This window comes from Erpetoichthys calabaricus, chromosome 16 (genome assembly GCF_900747795.2).
Source record: "Erpetoichthys calabaricus chromosome 16, fErpCal1.3, whole genome shotgun sequence".
Classification (NCBI taxonomy): domain Eukaryota; kingdom Metazoa; phylum Chordata; class Cladistia; order Polypteriformes; family Polypteridae; genus Erpetoichthys; species Erpetoichthys calabaricus.
The window spans coordinates 74,530,270-74,552,316 of record NC_041409.2 but is presented as its reverse complement, the minus strand read 5'-3'; the positions used below and the strand labels follow the sequence as shown (position 1 = coordinate 74,552,316).

Sequence of the window (22,047 nt, the reverse complement as noted above, 5' to 3'; positions counted from 1 at the left end):
ATGGATTTGAAAGCAGGTTACAGCATCAATAGATGAAAGAAGGCATACGAGAAACTGCTACCTCTGCAGCTCCACCACTTCCATGCTTCTTTGTCTCCCAAAGTCTGTTGGTCTGGGTGTGTGGCTGTCAGGGAGCTGCAGAAAAGACACTGGATTGGATTGTCTCATGGAATTGGGGCAAGTGTGTCAGACTGAGTTACTGCTGAACCCCAGTTGAGAAGTGTGAGGCAGAGCTGGTGCTGACTGTGCAGGGAAAGGACAATCGGAGCAAAGGTACAGAACGGTCAAGAAGGGACAGTCTTGAAGCTGAGATCCAGAACCTTGTATGCCAGTGGCAACGTCAGTTCAGGAAGGAACAGCCAAGAGAACACTGCATTTGCAGCCCCATACAAGGGGGTTCATCTGCCCACATATAAGACAGAAGTTCAATGTTCTACACCACTCCTGCACCACATGACAGTGCCACACTTAATATCTCTACTGGACCACCAAACAACACAATGCTTAAAACCCCTGCTGATGTGTCCTCATCCCCGGCCACATGACCACAGTGGAAGAGAAGACCACCCTACTGTTTAGAAGAGTTTGTGCACTATGGAAATGATCACTAGGGACAGCCGGTTTTGAAGGGAGGGCTTCTGTCTATGGATGACATCGCAGAAGATGAGCTGACAGGAAATCATTCAAATGAGCAGCTTCAGTGCCCCAAGCACAGGGACTTCTCCTACTTGCAGGAGTGGCGTAAAGAGCAAGAGTCCATTGGATTGGTGTTGGCGACCACCGCACAGCACTACAACGTTTATAGGTAAAATGGGGGAGCCACCCAAACTGTCTTAGTATTTAAATAGTGGTGGTGAAGAATGTTATGACTTGTTTCTAATGTGCTAAAGTACTCAAACTGTCAATTAGGTGCTGCATATACAGAGTAATTAAAAAGAATTATTAATAATCAGAGGCCCTTTCAACATTGCAGAAGATAGCACCACTTCACTTCCAGCTATTTAGGTCTGCTGATAAAAAAAAGACTCGTTTGCCTTGAACGTCTCCTGGTCTCAGCTTCAGTCTTTGTCTGGAAAAACAGCATCTCAATGGGCACTTGAACCTCAACGATACACAGCAACGCCCGTCTTGAATACGTCAGGGAGTCTTTTTGAGAAGGCTGCCACATGCGGTATACAGTAGCTGGTAGTGGTGGTCCAGTTATCCACTGATAAGATGGTCAGGCACTTTCTCTGATAATTGTTTTTTGTTTTGTGCTTTTTTTCCCTTTCTTTCTTGCTCCTTTAGCCTCCTTATTTTTGAGGCATCTTGGGAAAGGATGAAAATAGGTCAGAGAACCCCATCTCCATAGCAACCAATGTAGATAAACTATGCTTTCTGAAAAGGAAATGGTTGGCATTTCAGAAACGAGCATCTGCAGAATGGGCTGAAAGGGTGCTCTCCATGTACTGAGAAATCACACAGAAAACAAAACTGCAGGCCGCATTTGTGACAACCATGATGTCAATAAAATGTGTGTTCAAATGAAGATGTGGGAGTTGCTTCTCACATCCAAGCTTCCTTAAATTAACAGTGAAGTGCTTTAATATTTCAAAGGATATAATCATAGGGCACAATATTATCCACCTAATTTAAAGGCTGTGCCTCTGTGTCCTTCTGGTGGCTATGTCACTGTCATTCCAAAAGGTGGCATATCACAAACGTTTTTAGTAATATAATACATTGCATTTGTCATTCCAACAGATGGTGCATCACAACATGAACACTGCTTTTACGGATCCCATACCAAACGACTTATAACAGAGACATAGAGGACTACAAACATTAACGCTGAGGTCTATGTTGATTGCTTTGATTTTGAGCCGACTTAGACAGAGAGCCCAGTATGTTACTGTATATTAGGAATATGTCTTTACTCAAGACAACCTGAGACATTAGATAACATGCTAAGGGTAACACAGCAAGTCAGAGGTGAGCTCTGTGGTTCAAGAGCCAGCTCCCCCTCCATGATGCCACACACCTCCCTCGTGCTGTTTACTGTACTTACCACGGACCCTGTAGTTAGTTACATGGCATTAAGTTCATAGAAATTACACTTTATAACAACTATTTTTTCATTAATATATCTTTAAAGTACAGATGAATAGTTTTATTTTTTAGATTAGGTGCTGCAAAAAGATCTGAAATGATGAATGTTGGATTTGTAATCAAGAACCACATATATATGTATTTATATAAATGTCAATAAGGATATTATAAAGTTTTACCAATACATGAATTTCACAGATCTGCACCAAAATCCCCCCACAAAAAATATATATATATGTTTTTTTTTTCTGAAAGTGAAATTTCTCTACCATAAACCATTTCTATAAGATATCAGTGAAAAATGCAGTTTTGAAGAAAAAGAAAAGTTGCATTTGTTTTATGGCATAACTATATTTCATGCTCAGGATATTACATATTAAAATGTCAGTCTTCATTGTTCGTAATGTTAGTTGAGGTGGAAAGAACCCAATGTCAAGTATTTGCTACACGTTTTTTGCTCTCAATCTGTATTTTTTTCTGTCTTCTTACTCCCTCTAAATAGCCAGAAGTTTACATGTAGGAGGTTAGAAAGATGCCTTTATAATGTCCAGAGGAGAGGATGTTGTTTAAATGGTTTTAATGGAAACTAGGGGGCTTCGCTCGCCAACCCCCGTGTTTGGTTTTCCGGATACACACTTTTAAGATTTTTTTTTTCTTTGAATTGTTGCCATTTCATTAGTTTCACTTTTATTTCAGAACTTCTGTAAAAACAATATTTGTAATCTTGCGAGTCCCAATATGCTGAATCTTTTTAATGAGGTCAGGACAGGTTTCTCTGTTTGGAATTTCAGCAGAGACAAAACGATCTACATCATCAGCAGTTAATAATTTTTTTTTACAAAGTTAAAAAGTAAGTAGAGTTCTGCATTGGACTCCCGTCTGTAAAGTCGTGCTATTTTCCTTTCACAGGTCCAAAAGTACATGGGGTTACCAAGGTGATACCCCAGCTTTTGTACAAAGGCTAGACAGAACATTTATGACTCCTGGGGTAATTTTAGCTTTTTAAATAAGCAGACAGATAAATATATATACACATGAACAAAGTAACCAATAAATGCATGTGCGGTAAACTCCATTTTTGAAATTCTCAAGATTCTTTATTTGTCACATGCATAGTTATACAGGACAACACGCAGTGAAATGCATCCTGATCCGCTTACCAAAAACTGTGCAAAGTTAGAAGAATATTAGTTAGATTAACAAAAAGTCATAGATTGAAAGATAACCGTATAGTAGAACATAAATAAATAAGTAAAATTATGTGAATAAAGTAGAATTAAGTGTTAAGGTGCAATAGTGTAGTAATTACTGTGCAAAACCAAAGTTAGACTGGTGCATAGTTAAATGAGGCAGTTTGTTTGTTTGCGCTACTGCGATCTTTACTTTCTTTTTTTATATTTTCAAATTTTCCTACTTTCATATCCTTTAACTTTCTCCACATGTGTATAGCGCCATTTTTTTTTTTTTGAGCCTTTCTAATTTCCCTGGTTTCATAGTCTCTAACCTGCTCTGTGTTTAGCGCCAACGTTTGTAAACGTCTTTATGAAGTTCTACTTTGTCATTTTACTCATTGCCTTTTAATTCTGAGCCGTACAGTACAATACATAGAACAGAATAAATCCTCAATACAGTATAAAAATAAAAATTCTAGAAGTACGGAGTAGAATTTCACATTAGATGATATCACATAATATGATTTGGATTTGTTTTAAGTCCTGGAGACCTCATTCATCAAGCTGCCTCCCCCGTTTTGCCATTCCACATCTGAAATAGCACTAATCCGATGAAAGGACCCCTCATTCCCACGTCCCCATTCATCAGGGATGACTTTACCTTAGGCAGGCAATCTACAATTTAAAGAGATTGTTATTTTCTTATGAATTGTTACATATGCATTATTTTCACTTTTACTTTAAAAACTTTTGTAAAAACAATACTTGTTTCTTTATTTCCTGCCCCGCGCAAGGTTACATCTCTTTCTTCCCAGACGTATAATACTGCTCGTGTTGTGAAGGGTGTTGCAGCTGAATGTACGCTAAGGATATGCCTTTGGATCCTTTGCTGTCTTTTTGCTGCTTGCTAGCTGCCTCTTCTGCCTGTCGCATGTCGTTGTTTTAAGAGCTCAGAGCACATGATGCTTGCCTGCCAAAAGCAATCCAACAACTGCTAGCTTAGAGGTCTGTTGACTTGTTTTAAATGATGGCTCACTGCCTGGTCTTGCGTGACGTTGTAAAAGCAATACCTGTCTTTTATTTCTGGCCACGGGCGTGCGTCTCATGTTTACAGTCCACGTGAGACGCACCGTGGCAAGTCTCCTTGGTCTCGCGGGTCTTTAAAATGTCTTTCGAGATTATCACGTATCGTAGACTATCAGGACAGGGGACAGGATTTCTTTTTATAATAGAGAGATAGGCAATGTCGGGTTGATCCACCCCTTCTCTTGACCAATAGGTAGGAAAAAGGTACAAAAATAAAAGGAATCCAAAACTGGCCTTTGTTAAGGGAAACAACAAAAGCATGTGCCACATTTTTCTTGAGAATACAAAAGGTGGAAACCTATGAGAAATTAGTTTCTTTTTTCCTTCCAAGCACTTGGGTGCTACATGTCATTAAATGTACGTTTCCCACACTCTCATTTGGATCTTTTTCATGAGAACATGGGAGCGTCTCTGATGAACATGTGGAGCGCAGTCCCACCAGGACATCGCTCAAATTCAACACCGTCACCCTTCAGGAGCTCATAGGGAAGGTTTGCTAGGCTACAACATTTCCACATGCAACTGGATCCTGGATTTCTGACAGAGAGACCCTAGACAGAAATACCATCTCCAGTACCATCAAGCTGAGCACTGGTACCCCCACCTGAACCCCCTCGAGGGGCTATGCACGCAGCCCAGTTCTGTTCACTCTACTGACTCAACTCTACCACCATCATTAAGTTTGTGGTTGACACAATGGTGGAGGGTCTCATTAGCAATGGAGATGAGTCAGCTTACAGAATAGAAATATGACAATTGGTGGACTTGTACAAGTGCAAGGCTTCAGGAAGGCCCATACTTTCTATACCCCACTGAACATTAAGAGCTTTGTGGTGTTTCGGGTTCGGCTGCCAAAGTAGGCAAGCCTACCTCCCCCCATTCTCACCACATACTACACGGGCACCATTGAGAGCGTTCTGACCAGCTGCATCAGTGTCTGGTTTGGGAACTGCAGTGTCTCTAACTGTAACGTCCTACAACAGACAGTGCACACAGCAGAAAAGATCATTGGAGGCTCTCTGTCCTCCATTAAAGACATCTTTATAACATTCCTATAGCATTGTGAAGAACCCCTTCCGACTGTCTCTTTGTCCCACTTCCATCTGCAAGAAGGAAAACTGAACCAGTTCTGCCAGGTTCTTCAAACAGCTTGTACCCCTTGGCTGTCCAGACTGAACTCTGTGCTGCCCCCTGCTCTCTAATGTGGTCCTGGTAGGTTATTTAGATGTAGAACATTTGTTATACTTGTTACTACAGTTGTTTTTTTTATTATTATTATTTGTTTATTTATTACTATCTACTTCAAATTACTACTTTCTACTCTCTTACCTATTATATATCTATTTATGGTATGGTATAGCGTAATTCTTTACCTGTCTTGCACTTGTTCTGTGTTTATGCAAATGTCGCACTGAGGTCCTGGAGAACATTCTCTCATGCCACTGTAGCTGAACTGCGATGTATGGGTGGTATGACAATAAAGCCACATGACCTGACCTGACTCAACTTTGTAGTGCATTACAATCCAAAGTGGAGTGTCAACATCTGTTGGTCATCCGACTGTGAAACACCTTCAGAAGATTATAAGAGGAAAAAACAGCCAAGTGCCTACTTTTTGTAAGTAAAAAAAAATTTTAAACTATTATATGTGTAATTTATTATTAAGTTGAAATAATTTACAAAATATGTGTTATCTCCAAAATACTGTTTTCTTCATGTTAAACATTCTCCTTTCAGACACAGGATGTCTGATTTGGATTCAGCACCCTCAAATCTATGAAGAACCCTAAACATTTTTGATGTGACCTATAAAAATATATTCTGCAGACCAGTGTTATCGTTTAATGATGTTTACAACAATTTGAATGACCATAAATTAATACTCCTATTAATGATTTTCTATTGAAGTTATGTGTCACATGATTCTCTTATTCCAGGTATCCAAAGAAGTGCTCACTTTAGACCGAGTCGCTCATTCATGTGGTACATGTGCCTTATGTCCTACACTGGCGATATCAAACTGCAGCACATCTCACCTCTAAGGCGCTCAAGGATGGGCCAACTGCTCATATAGTTGTGTCCCTATTCTTATACATTAGATCTAGATTATTCTGGTAAATTCGTGAGTGGGTGTGTACTTGTGTGCCCTGACTTGGGTTGCGTCTCCTTGGCAAGGTTATCCTCCTTGTGCTCATCACAACCCTGCAATGGATAAAAACATCCATCTATCCATTTCCTACTGCTTATCCAGTCCGGATTTGGGGCACAGTTTAAGAAAAATGCCCATATGTCCCTTTTCCCCACCATCTCCTCCAAGGGGATACCAAGGTGTTCCTGGGCCAGCTGACAGATATGAGCTCTCCAACGTGTCCTGGGTCTGCCTCAAGGTTTCCTCCTGGTTGGACATGCCTCAAACATCTCCCCAGGGAAGTGCATCCAACAGGTTTCCTACCTGGAACACCTGAACTGGCTTCTTTGCATGCAGAGGTGCAGCAGGTCTACACTGAGCTCCTCCTCAACGTCTGTGCTGTTCAAACAAACTCTAAGGCTGAGTCCCGACACCCTGTGAAGGAAGCTCATTTTTGCTGCTTGTATCTGAGATGTAGTTCTTTTGGTCACTACCCAAAGCTCATCATGAATCACCACCTTATCATGGTGTAGCGGTTTGTGTGTTCAATGACCCTAGGAGTGATGATGTCCAGCACAACTGTCCCTGGCAGGGGTCACCCAAGGCAAACTGATCCTAGGTGAGGAATCAGCCTAAGTGTGGTTCACATGACCTTTATAACAAGAATTATCAAGGTCCCAGTAACTTTGCCCAGAAAGGGGAAAATGGGGCCCTGGAATCAGGACGAGGGGGTGGGTGGAAGGAATGGAGTGAGCCAAGGAGCTCAGCTGGGCACAGTCTAAATGAGCAACATGGAACTGTCCTCCTGTGCCCCACCACCTGCAGGAGGAGCCATAAGGGTCTGGTGCATTATGGTTTGTCATGGCGAACCGATTCTTGGATGCTTGATAAAAGCAGTTCTAGGAAATGAAAAAAGGAAAGCTGTAAAACCTCTATGAACTTTGAGACATAAGGAGAAAAACAGATAACCCAAATCAGACAACAAAACACACAGACCGACCCAGGGAGAAGGGGCACATTACATCCAGAGACTACCCAGGCTGGAATGCTGCAGCTGTGAGGTAACAGTACCAACCACTGTGCCAGCCCACCGCTCCAGTATTTCTCATCTACAGCATCAAAATTCTCTGAGGCAACGATAAAGCTGATCCAGCACTTAAAAGAAATGCATTCAAGATGGAGGCCAGGAATTTTATCATGTAAAAATGCCACTCTGGCAGAAACGCGGGAGCTGTGAGAGCTTTTAGAAAACATCTGGAGGAGATATTAAGGTGATCCAAACGAAACGAGGCTGATGGGTTCAACGGTGTCTGCTCATTTTTGAAAACTCTTTTATGACCTTAGTGGTTCATTTGCACTCCGAAACAGCCTTAATTATTCTGAATACAGTATTTCACCTTTCTTCTCTTTCTCTTTATGTTTAAATCTTTTTTCTACACAGGCACTCGTTCTGTTCTTGTTCTTTTAAATACAACCTTATATGATAAAGCAATTTACTACGATCAGCACCCCATTATAAAACCATACACCATTTACATTATTAATAATAATTTTTTTATTTAATATTAATGCAGCGCTCATCACTGTAACCAAGCAGGGCAACTGCTGCCTTGGTGTGCCGTCCCCGAGGGCGCAGATTGCACAATTAAGATGATATTATGTGCTGCCTGGCTGTGGAAGCAAAGGGACTCGTTGCCATGGAAACCAGTCTTTGTTCCACACCACTCCTCCAATTGCATTCCTGCAGTGGGCCTTCCAGAAGGAGCTCCTCCGCACTAAGTTAATAATAATCAATACTTAAAACACTGTAATGGCGAGGACACGGGCAAATCAAGCTGCGCCCATGGCACTAAGCACCAGGTTTACAATGACACCCCGGGCTCATCTGGCCACTGGCTGCGCAGCTGGAAACGGATTACATGCCAAGACTGCATCAGGGCAGAAAATCTATTTTAAACTTTCTTATAGTCAAGTGGCTGCAAAACACTCGGCGTCTGTCTGGAGGCAAACAAATCAGAATGATGCAAGTTGTTTGCTGGAAAGTAAATACATGAATAACACTGGTAAGAGTCTGCAACTCACAGAAGCATTTGTCATGTCTAAATGTAAAAATAATAATACTGTTACAAAAACACTAAATCTTTAACATGAAGGAGTTTGGCATACTGTGAATAAAATTGACAGCCCAGCCATTACATCATTGCAGACACATCCATCGACCAGCGCGCAAGTTTCATTTATCAATTCTTTATCCTGCCACTAGATGGCAGCGCATCCCAAGGAGTGCTCTTATTCCTCACTACCAGCCGGCAGCCTCAGGCTTGGCTAAGCTCTGCATTAGAGGGCCCAGACAGATAGATAAGATGAAGAAGAAGAACTCCTTGTTAGTTATATTTGTAACAACTGCTCAGTACGAAAAACACTGAATGTCAATCAATTTTGTCAGGAAGTAATATCCACCCATCTATCAATCTTCCAAACCCACTTGTCCACGGCACGGACGCAGGGCAGCTGGAGCCCATCCCAGCAAGCAATGGGCACAGGCAGGAACAGCCCATGGACAGAATGCCAGCCCACCAAATAGTGATCACACATTAGGGGCCAATTTAGCATCGCCAATCCACCTTACACAGGAAACAGGGAGAACCCAGGACTTGCACTCCGGTTTCCTTGCTAGCAGGCAGGTTTGTAGTATCAAGGTAACTGATGCTAACTAAATTATGAGGAGTTTCTTCAATGACAGAGGATACCCTTCTCATAGCGTGGGCAGGGCCCTCAATCAAGCCAGAAGTAAATCTCATAACATCCAGTCGAAGAGGAATCCCAATAATGGTCTCCTTCCACCTAACCTACATAAACTTCTCACCTGCAGCTCACTTCACAGAGGAGAGCCACCTTTCTCACCATGCACTTGGAAGAAGCTGTTGTGTCACTGGTCATCTACAATGCCATTGGTCCTCCTGGTAAATTCAGCATTAAGTAACTGGCCTCTTGCCAGTCTAAACTTATTTACTCCTTTTCCTGAAGGAAGCATCCAAATATCTACACAGGTGGCTTGCAGACCATTCAGGGAGCGCAAAAAACATTCATGGAAAAAGATCTCTTGTTGCTTATGTAGAACAATCCACACGTCGGTTACATTTTTCACATCGTTTGCTGTTGTCCAGCATTGGTCACCATAGACTTCCATTCTATCAGAAACTTTGTTATCTTCATCCATCCATCCATTATCCAACCCGCTATATCCTAACTACAGGGTCACGGGGGTCTGCTGGAGCCAGTCCCAGCCAACACAGGGCGCAAGGCAGGAAACAAACCCCGGGCAGGGCGCCAGCCCACCATAGGGCACACACACTTGGGACAATTTCGGATCGCCAATGCACCTAACCTGCATGTCTTTGGACTGTGGGAGGAAACCCACGCAGACACGGGGAGAACATGCAAACTCCACGCAGGAGTATGGCATTTATAATACAAGAGAAGGGTGAAATCACTTTAAAATCTGTTTCTAATTCAGTGAATTAATTTTTTGGAAGGACAGAAGTATTTAAAGCACACACCATTTACATTTAGTCTGAACACACAGTTAATATATATTCTCATTTTCTCAATAATTCCTAAGGTGCATCCCACCTCCACTGCATATTATTGCATTTATTATTGTATACTGTTATTACTATTATTATTATGGACTGTAATGTCTGCCAAAAATGAAAATTGGTATGAATCAGATTTAATAAATTATTGCCCTATAAGTGAATGGAATGTTTAGATGGTGGAATATCAAATGAAAACCTGATACTGCGTGCAAAGTGGAAGAAACAAGTTGGTGTTGGCTACAAAAAAATGTGTGATTCCAGTCACTGAAGCATAACTCTTATTGGTAAAAAGCTGCTAAATTAAGGAAGTGTTCTCTTTTATTTCAAACAATGCTGATGACTGGAGCTTATTGAGTCAGTCTGTTCTAATCATTCGGTTACTTACAGGTTTAAGTCAAAATCAGGCTACAAAATGTTAAAAGCCAAGATGAAAAACCACCGTAGAAGTCCAGTTCTTACAATGGCTCCCCTGGAAATTCAGAGCTGACTTTTAAAAGAGTCTTTTTATTATATAAAAGTCTAATTTGCCTTCAACACTTTAATGGCACGTATCAAACTGAGCATGCACTGTAATCTAAAGGTGAAGCCCAGCTGAAAGGTCCCAAAAGAAATAAACTAATGTGGGAGGAAAGTGCAGTTTGTGAAAAGATCCTTCAGCCAAAGTTAGAGACGCCCCATTAGCCTCGTCGTGTAAATCGGGGCTGAAGGCCCGGCCTTTCGGCATAGCACACGTTTATTAAAGCTGTTGTTGAGGCTGTTCATATTGCTTGTACTTTTTGTTTTTAATAATTATAGCATTTGTATTGATCAGATTTTGACTAAATTTGCTCCATTCTCTTTTTAGCTATTTTCAGCAAAAGATCCCTCCTGATGAGAGTGGTCAAGTTGTCATCCATGGTGGGCTGTTGTTAGACCTTCAACTACACAGGTATTGTCAATGTGTCCATGTTCATGTGTTATGGAGTTCCTGTTTCTCTGAAATTTGGAAATCTACTTGGCACAAACAGACATAAACTGTATGTGTTCATTTCTGTGTGGATGCTACATGGTGGGTCCTGTGTTTGGTTGCCTGTGATTTTTCGTATACAGTAATTATAATGTATTAGTATAACAACCTGCAGTTGTTAATGAAAATGTGCAGCACAATTCACTCAAACCACTAAAACCGATTTTGTTTTAACAGTGAGAATCCTCTAATGTTGATCCAAATACTGACAGTATTATTTATTTTTAATATTTTTACTAATTTCTCTTGCTTTTCCATATACCAAACTTTTTAACCGTAAAATTGAACTTGCTCGAAACATCATAAAAGATGAGAGCCTCCTCAAAAATTATTAAATACATAAAAAAGAAAAACATAAAACAAAATGGACACCATGCTGAGAAAAAATTTATAACAGAATGAAGGGGGGGTCCATTCAAAGCTTAGACAGCCCTGACCACGACTGGCTTTGCCCTCATGATGTCTGATGTGTAACGTAAATTCATCTGTCTGTATTTATTGAGATAAGTGGGAGAACTCTATAAAGGAGTTTCACTTAAAGATTTATGGACGACTTCAGAGAAACTAATGTTATTTATTATTTATCACATTTATTATATGGTGGTTTCGAATTAGAAACGAGGAAGCTGTAATTATTGACGAACGTATTTCTGCACTGATGCCCGAGCACCACATTTAAAACCTGTTCCATGCTGACAGTTATGGATAGTTTATGAGCCTTTTTTTAACCTCTCTCTAAAATGAATTAAAAAAAAAATCAATAACACCACCAGTGGGCAGAAACATAAATTAAACGAGGCTTTTACCCAAACGCCCGAGTAAAGAGCTCTTCTCCCAGTCATCCCTGCACAAGAAGACCTCTTGAGGTTTCTTTTGGAAAAGTGGATTGTCAAAAAATTCAATATAAGAAAAGGGCATTCTCTGTCCAGACACAGGAGAGAAGCACAGTAAGCTACCATTAAACCTTAATTACTGATCTGAAAAATAAAAGCAACTTTATTGTGCTGTGGGGAATCGAATCCTTCAGTGAAACAAACAACATTACATTTCTGGGGTCACAAGTTTTAATAGCACAGAACGTTCAGCCCTGTCCCCCTCTTCTGTCTGCCCTCCCTCAAGTTACATAAGCCTCATGTTTACTTAAATGTTATGATTTAGTATTTATTTTATGTTTGATTCATAGTCTAGTTCTGTGTTAATAAATCATTAAGTAAGGGCTATAAGATGTTTGAGTTTGGATTTTTATATTTTTTCCCTTCCTTGCAATAAGTGAAGAATTGAGATAAACGTGGAGAGTTACTGAGAGTCACCAAATATATTTTTACAACAGACTTACCAGACGTATGTTTCATGCCGTTGGCCACTTCTTTGGTTTATTGATATTTACTTTCAGTTTTGTGTACATATGGATCGCGTGAAAAATACTGAAGTGCAATGAACCAACTTACTGTGTTTCATTAAAATGAAGATTGTAAAGGTGTTTTGTGTTAAAATGTCTTTGTAAGATAAAGCCTGAATGACACTAAAACATCTACAGTTTAAGTAAGTGGCTGGTGGGTGGCACAGTGGTAGTAGTGCTGCTGCCTCAAAGTAAGGACACCGCGGTTCACACCCCAGTTTCATGTCCAGGGTCCTCCTTGCGTGGAGGTTGCATGTTCTCCCCATGTCTGTGTGGATTTCTTCCCAAAGTGCAAATATTTGCAGGTTAGGTGGACTGGTGACACGAAATAGACCGTTGTGTATGTGTGACGTGTGTGTGTGTGTGTGTGTGTGTGAGTTCCCCTCCAATGGACTGGGGCCCTTCCCAGGGATTGTTTCTGCCTTGTGCTTGCTGGGATAGCTTACAGCCCCCCACCATGACCCTGCTGCTCAGGATTAAAAGCTTACAAAATGGAATGGCATGGTAGATTCCACAGAAAACCACTGCGAGTGTAGGCTTTTACGTTAACATCAAGAAGCAGAACAAGCAAGAAATCTTGAGGACATTAACTACATTCACTGTAAGCGAAGGGCATTTGTGTACTTATCAACTAGGAAGATATGGAAGAAATGACTGCAATGGTAATTGTTCTTTTTGGCACTTTTATACTATTGTTGTAGTTCATATTTTTCTCTTTGCTGTTTTATGCTGAGCATGATGTGTATTGACGTTACCAAGTGTCACTAAATACCTTTACCAACACAAACTCCACCAACTGCTCAGGCCCCATTTATACAGCGAGTATCACATAAACACATTCATTCAAGCAGCTAATGCCAGTGTTTGAAAATGGCTCCTACACAACAAATATTGTCAAGCTGACCAGTCACCACAACATCACTACGGTGTTTTATAAATAGCTGGAGCTTTATTTGATGCTGGTTCAATTCCAGTGCTTGATGTGACCCCAACTCCTGTTCTTGACTCAAATGTGATGGTATCACGGCACTCAAAGATTCACGAGCCCAGAATCAAGTGAATGAAAGTGTATCGCCATAAACAGACTATCACCAGTGCTTTAGTTCCACTTCAGGCACTGATCCATTCTATGAGATTTTGAATATGCCAAGTTAGTTTTGATTCTCAGTTTATTTTGAAAGTTACTGTTACAGTGTGATCATGGCACCAATTTGTTAAATGTTTTCTAGTGAGCATCTCAATTATATGATACTGTTTTCATGGCTGCAGTTATAATAGTTATGATGAAGAAGCCCTTTGCTGGTCGTACGGACATGGGGAGTGCAGTGTGGCATCGTGACATCTGCCTATTTAAGTCTGTGATGCCACGGAAGAACATCCAATTTTGGGATTTATACTTAAACTGATTACTTATAATAGATTAATGGCTTAGAATTGTAGCTATTGTTAGGAGTTCTGCTCTGTTTTGACTTTGACTTCAGCTTTGTGTATTGGGCTTCGACTAACATAATTTTGACATTTCCCGGTTGTTATTAGCAGTCACGAATACTGAAGCCTGACCATCGCACAGACTACTCCATTTGCTTTTATTTCCAGCCATCCTCTTCATGTTGCCTGCTGGCACAGATGATTGTCAGCAACCTAATAGGTTATGTTAAAAACATACCAGGAGATGTACACATTTTCGAGAATCTAGACCAAACACAATATTCTAGAGTACCGAAAACAAAATCCAAAGGGCTAAACTGTAAGCAAAGTCAAAACAAGAATTGCCAGAAGTCATCACCAAAATGCTAAGACTATGAGCCAAATTGAGAACTGGGAAGCTAGAAATTTGTTAACCAGGATACCCAACAGGACGATGTCAAGACTAGCACCGTTTAAGGTCTAAATCTGTACTCTGAGAGCTGAAGCGTTGTGCCGAGTTTTGTAGTGGAGCCTTCATGATGTGACACAGAGTATCTTGGGATACATTCCTTAGCAACGGTACAGTGCATCCTAGCAACTCACTAACGAAAGTACTGAGAATCTAAAATGGCAGTTTGACAGATTCAAAATTAATCCTAAACTCACATATGGTCATGCTCCTTGAAAACCAAATTTTAAGAATACTCAAAACAAATGATTGAAAAACAAATCTACAAATTTTTTTTTTTTTTCATTGAAATGTCCAAGGTTTAGTGATTCTTAACACTGGCATTCTGACCTCCTGCCAGTCTTTAGACCACAATGTAGCCTTTCCTCTTCTTAATTATCCATCTTCTGGGTTTCTTTGGTTGTTATCTGATTCCTAGTACTCAGCATTCTGCAAACAAGCATCTAACAGACAAGTTTGTCAGCACAGTTTTCCCGTATGGAGGAGAATCCATGAAGTTCCAGGGGTGCCAGGAACCTCCAGGAAAACCGGCAACAGGCATAAAATCGAAACCGTGGTTAGCATGTCCTGGTGCATTACTGACATGGTATAACTAACACGCTTACTTCTGCTTTCAGAAAAACAACATTTTTTTGCTGCTTTTCTTTATAAACGATTCACTGCAGCAACATTCATTAACTCTCTTGAAATTTCTTCTTAAAGTCTCATTTCTTTCCAAATGTTTTAAAGAGGTTTGGAATCCTTCTGAATGCAACAGACTCTGAACAAGCCCCTCCAACATAAGCAATGCTCTCATTTACAAATGTTATACAAGCAAGAAAATTCAAGTAAAACTAAAGACAGAAATGAAGATTAAAGTGTGACAAATGTACTTGTGTTTTAGTAATGCCCACAAAATGGGTCTGGTTTTTCTGGACACAATTTTTTTTGGATTGGCGATCCCCAGCAGAGGCAGTACAGTCAAATGTCTAAACCAGCAAATGATAGGGGGCAAACAAATGCCCCCGTCTAACCAAACCGCATTCCTATTGCACCTCTTTCACTGTTCGGCTAAGCAGAATGGACCCCAAAATGGAAGGGGGGCTGTCTCAAACTCCACCCCAGATCAATGAAATGACTCCTAACAAAATGTACAGATACCCCAGTAAGAGATATACAGTGTGAAGTGCGTCATTTTGCCTGATCTACAAAAAAATAGAAATGGAAAACATAACAAAAACTACATTTGTAGTACAATGAGGTGATTTAGTCTTCAGCCTTTGATTGACAATAGACCATCACTCCATGGCAAAGTCTAGGTGAAATTGCCATTATAAGAGTTAAAAAAGTGTACTGAACAGTGAACACCATCATAATCCACCATGAAAGCCAGGGAAGAAGAAGAGAAGAGAGCTAAAGATAAAGGTGCATCATGTCACATCAGCACAAACACTTTTACGTTAGGTTTTGGGACCAGTAACAGTTGTGCTAAAAGAGGACAGGATCGTCATCTAGTGTTAGGCCGTACATTCTATTGCATGTAGAACAGCTTAACTTTAAAGGTGTTAAAACGTTGTCAGCAACCTGCAACAAAAAGGCTAGTTAGTGGATTTGTTCCCCCCCACATCTTCATTAAAGTGATTCAACTTTAGGAATCCTCGTTGTTTTCACTTTGACGTCTATAGCCATAGCACATTTAGATATAATTCAAGACTTGGGCCATATGTTTCCTTATTCTTATGAAAATCCAGCTTGCATAATGACATTTTGTCATAATCTAACTGCAGGCAGAAAAAAAGCAGTCATTTTATATTAATACAGCTGTACTTCTTAACTATCTAGGGGCTCCCATTCCTGAACTTTGTAATCATTTTTGTGCTAAAAGAATTTTGTTTCATTAAACTGGGTGTTCCATCATTCAGGATTGCAGTTTGCATCCATGAAGGGCATTGGGGGAGCAGGTGCCTTGTGTGATCAAATGACCCAGGACCACCACTGACATGAATGGTATGCTGCTATGGCTTCAGTGATGGGTGCTCCTCTCAGGCAATGCCTTCTCCACTTACCTTTATTTCAAAACATCTTCTGAGATTTGTTTTTTTTTTTAATTTAAAAGGTACAGTGCCTTGCAGAGGTATTCAGCCCCCTTGAAAGTCATCACCATTCTCTAGATTTCAAAAGATACATAACTCATATTCCTCCAATAAGTCATTTTGTTGACAACATAAGTGTTGTAAAAGTTTATTTTTAATGCCAAACTAAATAATTTGTCAAAGGTATACATCTAAAAAATAAAAACTGCAGAAAAGCTTCCAGCAAAAGCATTCAAACCCCACACATCAGTAGGTCCTCCTCTTGCGGCAGTAACAGCCTCAAGTCTGAACCTGCTTGGCACGCTGCTCACGAGTGATCCTGTTCCATTCTTCCTGGCAGATTTTCTGCAGGTCATTTAGGTTGGTTGGTTGGTTCAAAAAGTGCCACCGATTCTTAATGGGGAGGAGATCTGGACTTTGACTGGGCCATTTCTTTTTTTGTTTTTTAACCACTGCAGGTTTGTTTTAGCCTTGTGTTTGCCATCCTTGTCTTGCTGGAAGATGAACCTTCTCCCAAGCTTCAGATTCTCAGCCAAATGGAACAGGTTATCTTCCTTTATTTCCCTGTATTTAGTTTCATCCATTCTTCCACCAGTCTTAACAAGATCCCCAGTATCTGCAGATGAAAAGTATCCTCACAGCATTATGTTGCCAACTACTGTACTTCACTGCAGAGATACTATTTTTTGAGGCATAGATGGCATTGAGTCTGCATCATACATAGTGATTTGAGCTTTGTCTAGAAAGCTTTTATCGTGGTTTCATCTGAGCACAAAACCTTTTCCAAATCCTTGTTGGGTCCCTCACATGCACTTTGGCAAGATCCTAAGTAATGGTTTCTTTCTTGCCACCCTCCCAAACAGGCCACTGAGTTACTAAGTGCTCTTGATATTGTGGAGTCATGAACATCTACCCAAATGTCATCAACTGACTACTGTAGGTCCTTCAAAGTGATGGCTGGCTTCTTCGATGACTCCTTTACCAATCTGTTATTTTGGGTGCTAAGTTTTGAAAGACGGCCTTCTTTATATAGTGACTGGGTGGTGTGTCACAGCTTCCACTTCCTGATGATGGATCCAATAGTGCTCACTGGGACACCCAAGCACTTTAATATTTTTTGGACCCTTTTCCCAGTTTATTTATTTGTATCACTTTGTCTCTTACTTCTGTGGTTTGCTCTTTAGTCTTCATTTTTGCAAAGGATTTACAGGCTGGCTAATAAGAGTCACAGAAAATGTGACCTTTACTCATATTGCTCACTAGTAGAAACTAATTATTAAATCAGGTCCAAGCGATAAGAAAATGTGCTTTGTTTGAGAACACTTGCCACTTTAAGCTTTTGAAGCATAAGGGGTTTTGAATATCTGAGCACGTGTGGTTTTTCCAGCTGTTATGTCATTACATTTACTTTTGACAACTGATTTACTTTGGCTTTAAAAACAAACTTTTAGTAACAGTTAGGTAGTCAATAAAATACTTACTGGAGCAATATGTGTATGTATCCAATTGAAATCCAGAGAATGGAGAAGACTTTCAATGAGACAGTATACTTTTGCATGGCACTATACAACAACTGAAAAGGAAGAACTGGAAAAAAGAAAAAGCATACAAACAGCCAGCAGCCAAACAGGTTAATCATTTTTAGTTTTGTTTATATTCTTGGATGTTGGGGTACTGCATTTCTGTGCATTCTAACTTTTCTTAATTCTTATTCTCAACTTACTTCGCTCAAGATGGCAAAAACATGTCACAGATGATTTCTAACAAGACATTCAACAGGTTTTCATCCTAAACCTCTTCTTCATTAATGACCAGTTTTTGCTAATTAACGTCTTTCAACTTAATTTTAATCGACTTGCTATTTACAACTCGGATCACTTGTTTTTTTTTTTCTTTGTTCGCAGCCAAACAATAATAAGATGCAAAATGAGCCAACCCATGACCAGCTAACTTGGTTCCATCATATGATATCTATCTACCACATCATAAAATGCTACTGTGTGTTTGTCTGTGGGTGTATGGGTGTGTGTATCCGGTCTCTCAGAGCAGTCGGAGCCATTTAGTTTGGCTTTAATTGATCAAAGGTAAGGATGATAAAATGATATATTAGCAGTGCAAAATTCAAATACTACATTTTACTTTTATAAAAAAAAAAGGAGTTCACATGGAGCATTTCAATGACAACAAAGGGAATAACTTACCCATACGACAATTGGTTGCTAAATCTTATCTTATGTCTTGATGAAAACCTTAAAATACTTTATAACCTCTTTGCAGTTTTAAATGCTGCTTATTAAACACTTGCTCTCTTGGAAATAAAACTGCTTTGGTAAATGATATTATATTAAGTACAAAGTCTGATTTGTGTCTTGTCTCTGAAACCTGGCTTAGTTAGATTGTCAACAGTCCAGCTCACAATCACAACCACACATTAGACGTAATTTTAACTTACAGAGCTGGAATTCAAAATTTAAATATTGCCCTATTAACCCTTAAATCGCCGGAACCAGCGATAGTCGGTTCCCAATGCAATTTGCCAGCAAGCCGGAGCCGAGTATATTCCGCGACGTACATTCATTGAACGCTGCAACTGGCTATAGTTGATTCCCAGTGCAATTTGGCAGCATGCCGGAGCTGATCAGTCAGTGCTGTACACTCGTTGAGCAGCCAGTTCATGACCACTGCCGCCCCCTGCAGCATCACTGCCCTTGGGATTGAGCCGCTGCACTAGACTAGCCTGCCAGCGTCAGCGTTTACCTCTGTGTGCTTGCGTGCAGCCAGTTCAAGCTCAGTTGACTGGGTGATTTACTGAATTTCATCAATGGCATCAGTTGCACCTTGTACATATAATAAAAGATTGTTGCAGTAGTTGTTTTTTTTTTTATTTTATAGTTTTTACAGTCCATTAGCAGTCTGTAAAATGATCAGTGTTGCAGTAATTGCGATGCTCTTTGCATGAAAAAAAATGTGTTCCATTAAAATTTCACTTTTTCTTGGTGAATTGTGACGTTTCCTTAAAAAGTGCAGCAAAAAAGTATTTGGCGTCCAGGGGTGCATTAACCCCCCCAAAGTATGTGGCAGTTTAAGGGGTTAACTTGAGTTATTTCTGACCACTATTTAATTCCATTTGATTTGGTTCTGCTCTCACCAATATGCCTGCACATGGTGAGGAGTGCTGTGCAAGAACGCTGCTTTGTATTTTGGACTATTGTACTGAATACTTGAGGTGGCAATAACAGATTGGCCATCTAGCTCTTTGAAGAAGATCACTTGTGTTCTGTTTGGTGTTTTGAATTTACTGCATTTTTTGACAACCATTGCTCACCCAACCTACCTGGAAGGGGGTCTCTTTCTGAATTGCCATTCCCAAGATGTCTTCTGTTTTTTTTTCCCTTTACAAGGTTTTACTTTGCAAGTTTTTTCTTGTGTTCTTAGGGAGCGATGGCTGGGCAGCAGTCAAAAAACTGGGCCTGCCAAAGCCCATTGAGTTATTTCCTGTATGGTTTTGGGCTATGCAAGAAATAAATTGTTATTGTTTTTATTGTAAATACTAACAAGGTGCTACTCAAGTTGCCTTCACGGAAAATATTTGCAAGAATATGAATGATGTTTTCACAGCAGGTAACGGATTCCTGTTTACTATTGGCAGTGGCCAAAAAGCAGACAGAAGGGGGGGGTAAGGTGCTTTGAAATGGCAAGAGTCTGAGGAGCAAGCTTTACAGAAACTCGGCTGAGACAGGGAGCTCCGAGCAAGATAGGTTAGGACACACAATGATACTGAGCAGAGTTGTAGGAGGAATGCTGCGGGTACATGTAGGGCATGTGAAGATAGTGAGTACAGGCACAAGAAGAACACTACATTTTTTTTCTTCACCTGTAAAGCATAGCTAGTTCAAAAATAGAGAAAGGTGAAGGTCTTAGCAATGTAGTAATGTTGATCTGCTCGGGTCCACAAAACATTTGACAGTACTATTGGATAAAAGAAAATCAACAGTGAAAATTTTGGTACTCTCATTCTGCCACAGCAACAACCCATGGAATTAAGTTACATGTTTAATTAACGATATTAAGAATTTAAGAAACTGGTTGAACTGAAATTGGTTGGGCCACTAAGATGGTCATCTGTTGGACCATTTCACATCTCATTTTTGTTTGGCTGCCATTTATGGAAAGAAGAACCAATTCAGAAGACTGAGTCTTAGAAAACAAGGCAACTAAAATGAAAGGAAGTCAATTAACAAAAGGAAATAGTCACTAATTAAGAAAGTGACAGGAAGGAAAACTTTGGCCACTGCAGCCCTCCAATATCACAGCTGGACACCACTAGTCTATAAACCCATCGGAAAAGACCAACTCTGGCATGCACAAGGTAATTAGACTGGACTGGAAAGAAAAAAAAAGTGGTAAGTGGACATGTTTGTTCATATGTACCAGTTCAAATCTGCTTTGAAAAGACCATAATGATGGAAACTAAATGAAACCTGAAGCAAAACACATCTGCGACAAAATGAAATGGATTGATTTAAATGACTGAAGACTGTTAGAGAATAGGTGAAGCAAAAAAGTGAAAAAATAAAGGCTGAAAATTTTTAACAAGTAACATGATAGGAACAGGAAGATGGGATAAGAGATGATATGCCATAATGGGGGTATAAAAAAGAGCAGGTTAACCATACAGATGAAGAACTAAAACAGAAGTGTTAAACCAAGACAAACATGCAGGGAGGTGAAACTTAAATCAAGTTCTAGTTTACCTTTTTGTCTCTCAAACAAACGCAGGAAGGTTCCGCATGAAATCTTTTTTTCAGCTCCCTGGTCTTGACCATGTAACTCTTTTTTGATTTCTAGAATTTCTGCTTTGGTTTGGGTGGCTTTTTTAGTAAATGTGTCCCCAGAAGATGGCTGCTCAATCCTCACCTCAGGGGTGGCATAGCCGGCAGAGTGCTTTGATTTGCTAAAAATGTCATCAGAATTTGTCAGATTCTTCATTTTTTCAATGGACTGTTTGTCATTAGGTGTGCCCGAGTTAACTTCTGCAACAACATGCTTTGTTTGTAAATCAATGACTTTGTTCCCAATAGGCTGGGACCTCTTCAAAGGGGAATCTTGTTCTCTCTTTGGACTTTCTTCAGAGGCAGAGGAAGCATCACAGGACTCAATGATAAGATCACTATCCAGTTCAGCCTCCCGTTCTTCTCGGAGTATGCTGTACTGGATTAATGGAGATACTGGAGAAGGAGACGATCCAGCAATCTGACCAAATGTCATGTAGCCAGAGCTCCCAATCTCTTCAGATATAAGTGGCTCCTCTGGTAAAAGCTTAATATCTGAGTCCTCTGACTCTGTGCTACTCACTTCTGGATCTTGTGCGGACAGCAAAGATGAACTTGGGATCCTGGGAAAGACTTGGTCAATGCCATCTCTTTCAGATGAAGGGCTGGGAGGTCTCGGTCTTGAACCAAAGGCCTGATCAGGACTCTTGGTTGGACTGAAAGATTTCTTGTCTCCAGGGTGGAATGTAAATTCTGCTGGGGACTCGGACTCTTCTGAAATAAGATTGAAAATATATGGTGTGACTTAAACTTGTACTAAGTAGAAGAAATTTAATAATAAAGCAAACA

General features: G+C 40.2%; 1 protein-coding gene across 3 annotated transcripts in view; it reads right to left on the bottom strand.

Moving 5' to 3' along the window:
* rtn1a (reticulon 1a) overlaps nucleotides 1-22,047 on the bottom strand; it is a 133,003-nt gene that overhangs the window by 40,603 nt on the left and 70,353 nt on the right. Inside the window, exon 3 of one of the 3 annotated variants that reach the window (XM_028821549.2) lies at nucleotides 21,181-21,972. The exons of the other annotated variants lie outside the window; for them this stretch is intronic. Within the exon in view, the coding sequence (XP_028677382.1) occupies nucleotides 21,181-21,972 (792 nt within the window). The remainder of the gene's footprint in view (nucleotides 1-21,180; nucleotides 21,973-22,047) is intronic. 3 annotated transcript variants of the gene reach the window in all.